A 4,291-nucleotide genomic window follows, 5' to 3' on the forward strand; every position below is an offset into this window, starting at 1 on the left:
CAGTACTTGTAGCTACTACAGCGTCTTCTGCGACCTCGTAGCCCGCCCTCAGGGTCGCAGCACTACACGGGACAGATCCCTCCGCGCCCCGCGGACGCTAAGTCGACGAGGGCGGACTCGCCAAGGGGGCGGGGGAAAGCGAAACTGGCAGGCGAGACAGCAAATGGAGACGCGGGCCACGATCCGTCGGCCCAATGGGCGCCGCGGAGGGCTCGGCTTAGTGGAGGAAGTGTCGGGGCGGCCACGGGCGTTGTCCTTGGCTGGCGAGAGTGTCGGCGTGCTGGCCTGTGGCCCTGGTGGTGCCACTACTGTCTTCGGAAAGATTATCGCAAGGCGTTTCTCTGGTGTCGTTAGCGACGAGGACGAGGAGGTAGCCGCACCCTTGCTCTGTGCGCGGTTCCTCTTCCCTTCCCCCTCCTCCCCCTACCCCCTCCTCCCGCGCTTGCAGGCATCTGAGCCGAGGACCGGTGCGCGGTGCCCGGGCGCGCGGCAGGGTGCTGCTGCTGCGGGTGGGTGCAGGGACGGGGGACGGACGGGGCCTCTCTGGGTTGTGGCGCTCTCTCCTGCACCATCCCCTAAACTTGTTCTGGGCCGCACCCCCACCCCTCCGGCTGCCGCGGGCCTACTGGGTTGCTGGTGTTGTCCGGACTCGCCTCGCATTCCACCATCACCCTGTCGTGTGCGCACGTAGGGAAGGACCTGTGACGGTAACTTGGCCTCAATGTGTCTCTTAAGAGCATTGAAGAGGTTTCGCAGCTTCACTCTGCTGGGCTGTGATTCTGAACCCGCAAGCTGGATTATTAGGGCAAGGAATTACGGCTTTCTCTAGTTAAAAAAAAAAAAAAAAAAAAAAAAAAAATTACAAAGTGGTCATCCTGCAGGCTGCAAAGGCTTTCCAGAACTTGTATCTGTGGGGAATGTTATAAATTATGACACGGGACCAGTTTGTGTCACTTTATAAAGAGAATTTTATTAATTTAGCAAGCAAGCAGTACGGGCAAATGCAGCGCTGGGCGGCCGGGGAGCCTCTGCTCCCACCAACGGCTCGCACCGCACCTCCCGGTCTTTCAGTTCTTATACCCCTTCAGTTCCGGACTTTGTGATATTCTCGACGTGCTCTGCATCTGCGCGGCGTGTTGCTAGGGGTCTTTTTTCTGCTGTCCAGTGGTCGTTTGAGGAAAGCTCCTATTCTTCTTCCTCCGAGGTAGCGTTAACCCTGCAATAACTTCTCCAAATATGGTAACGCAGCTTTCAAAGATCTCTCAATTCCATTATCTACTAATAGCAGTACATCCTGCCCTCCTGCCCCACTGTTTCCTGTGACTTACACAATCCCTGGGACTTTTCCTGATGAACAAAAACTATGCTATTGTCTTTCACAGGGAAGTAAGACCGTGATAACAGCATTCTTGCAAGGGTCCCTAGTGTTGGTGCTGGAAACTAGAGTGAGCTGCTTAGCCCGGGGGGAAACCAGTACAGCCGTTGCCTATGCGATGTTACCTTTAAGGTAATATCCCATATGACTTGGTTATAAAAATGCTAACGTTCAGTTAACAGGGACGCCTTTTTTCTTTTAAAGGCAGAGCTTGCATGCAGTATAGAAGACAGACTCATCCTATGCACTTGCAGGCTGCCTGTCATTATGCGTGTGTTTGATACTTGAGCTCCCTGTCCTGTGGGAAACGAATGGCCGCTGCTCTTCCACTTCACTAAACTCTTTAATGATTCAGTTAAGCCATTTGTCTCCAGTCTCTGCATGGCCCACATCCAATAGAAAAACTGCTTAGGAATCAATCAGCCCGAACTAAAACATACTGGAGGTTTTTAATTGCAAGTAGTGGCCTGTCTCCTTACCCCATTGTCTTGCATGACAAATCCCACTTCTGGAGGGGGCTCTGTGAAGATGTCGTGTTTTGGGTATAGAAAGCATTATAATAATGCAAGAAAAATCAATGTTCTGGCTGGTGTTTGGGTATCTGGTAATCTGCTTCTGTAGGAGTTCAGCGGGGCAGATGGGTTTGCATAAGCTCTTACCTTTCTCTAAAGCCGGTTATGTTTTAACTGTTTAATCTTCCTCCAGTGCCGTACGTTCCATGATCTTTTGCCCCTAGACGGGACGCTTTTCCTAGACATGCCTAAGGAGCCAATTTTCGAGTTGTCTGAAGCAGGAGGTTCTGGTGAATCTGTAAGTACTGTGTGAGTCTTTCTGTATGCTAAACTGTACCTGTAAATAATTCCTCATTTACTGGACTCTTTCCTATTCCCCCTTCCCCCTTGATAGGGCACAGTAGGCTCCTTTGGGTTTTCTGGCGCTGTCATCTTTTTGCCTCTAGCTTGTAATGGAGTTGAGCTTTTTGACTAAAAGCAGTGCTATCAAGCAGTACTGGTCCCTGGGTATGTATTTCTGGTGCAAAATGCAGTGTTGTTTTGGAGCGCAGTCTGGTGCCTATTGCCGTGGTTTAGAGTAAGAGTAGTAGAACTTCTAACATGCAGAAGAGTGCTTGGGGTTTTTGGCAGGTCAGGGGCAAGGAAGGACAAAGCTGGTTGAGAGGTGCTGGATTTTTTGCTTTTAGCTATGAAAGCCATGTTGAAAGACTTTGTAAACCTACGCAAAAGGCAGCGTAAAGTTTCTTTTCCACCAGGGTTGGTTATGTTGCCTGAAGACACAATGGGGGCTTTAACCCTGAGGCAAAGTCAGCTTGTGTGGCTGTTTTGTAGTCCTTTGCTGTTTAGCTTGAGAAAAATTGCCTAGCTCTCTGTTGCCCCTATGGTGTGCATCATTGGTCTTGGTAACTTTGCTTGGAACGCTTCTGTTGCCAGCAGTCGGACGGGCATTAATTTGATATGCAATGGTTGAATTGCTAGGAATTGGCTAGCTACTTTCGCTGGGTGGTTCTCTGCTCTCGTTCCTTCCCTTCCTGCCCTCTTTATGTGTTCCTTTTTCTTTTAACTGTACTTATTTATGGGTTTGTACTTCCTTCTCCAGCTTCTTGGGCATGTAATGATTGTTGGCAAGATGTGTGTTGCTCGCCTGGGCCTGACCAATGGATTCCGGATGGTTGTGGATGAAGGGCCCGAGGGTGGGCAGTCTGTCTATCGCATGCATCTCCCCGTTCTGGGTGGCCGTCAGTTGGGCTGGCCGCCTGGCTAAGATTTTGGCACCGCAAGAGTTGCTGCAAGTGTACAAATCGCCACTGAATGGATTTCGTCTGTTGCCCATCAATCTAGCGGCTTTTGATGTGTAATTTTTTTTTTTTTTTTTGCCGTGTGTCTGTGGAAGGTAATAAAAGCTTTGAGCAGCAGTTGCACAATAAAGATTTGTCATGGGGATATCACCTCCGTGTTGCGTGTCTTACTGAGGGGAAGTAGTTCTGCAAGTTCAAACGGTGTCTTCCTGGAATGCAAGTAGTGGAATGTTTCAGCCAGGTAACAGCATTTCAGAGATAGGTAGTGATTGACCTGTTTTGTGTGAAGCTGGAAGCGCGTCTTGTAGGAAGCAAAGTCTTAGCTCTTTGGCAGTGGTACGCCAGCGTACAGAAAGGCCGTGTAGGCTGCAGCTAAAACTGTAGAGGATACTGTATGAGGCTGCATGCATGCTTTCCGAGGGTGGTTTCATCATGGTGCCCTGTGTTGGAAGCATGCACCTCCTGTTGGACCTGGGTGTCCTGGTAACAGGAGTCGGGGTGCCAGTTTAGCACTATGTGCACGTCAGCAAACTGTATTGTACCACCCTCTATGTCATTCCTGATAAACTTCTAATGATGGATCACTTGCAGTAGCTGCCTCCTGTACACCTGTAAGAGGCCGTCTGAAGACCCTCACTCATTTGTCTGCCGATTGCCACGAGAAGGAACTCCCTTCCCCCACTGCAGTTCCAGCTTGGAGAAGGCAGCATGCAGGTGCAGCCACTGTACCGTTACTTTAGCTGTTCTGAACGAGGCCTGACAAGAACTTGGCAAGGAGTTGGCAAGGACTTGGCGAAGACCCAGCGTAGACCCAGCACGGGGCGGGCTGCTGCAATGCCTACTTCACTCTCCATCCTTAAGCCGAATTAACTGTTGGGGTGACTCTGGTGGTCTCTCATTGAAGACCCCTCAACTGCCTCATTACCACCGTGACAGACAGAGATCAAGAACCCTCTCCCCAAGGACTGAGGCTGAGACCCCTACCACAGGGAGTGGGGGGAGGGAGAATGACATGACCTGTTCTTCTCCAGTAACTTCAATGGACTTATTCTTCATTGTGTTCATCCTGCCTGGACGATTTTCAGTAGATACACTTATTCCCCCTG

General features: G+C 50.4%; 1 protein-coding gene across 1 annotated transcript; it reads left to right on the forward strand.

Annotated features, from left to right (window-relative positions):
• Nucleotides 1-264: 264 nt before the first annotated feature.
• Nucleotides 265-3,330, forward strand: LOC100190380 (protein kinase C inhibitor/ASWZ-like; the record flags this gene model as incomplete). The annotated part of the gene is given in 5 exon segments (NM_001135182.1): nucleotides 265-370; nucleotides 1,383-1,507; nucleotides 2,081-2,183; nucleotides 2,186-2,196; nucleotides 2,987-3,330. Coding segments are annotated over 3 exon segments (228 nt in total), but the record flags the coding sequence as incomplete, so codon positions are not given.
• Nucleotides 3,331-4,291: the final 961 nt, after the last annotated feature.

Source organism: Taeniopygia guttata, chromosome W, assembly GCF_048771995.1.
Source record: "Taeniopygia guttata chromosome W, bTaeGut7.mat, whole genome shotgun sequence".
Taxonomy (NCBI): Eukaryota; Metazoa; Chordata; class Aves; order Passeriformes; family Estrildidae; genus Taeniopygia; species Taeniopygia guttata.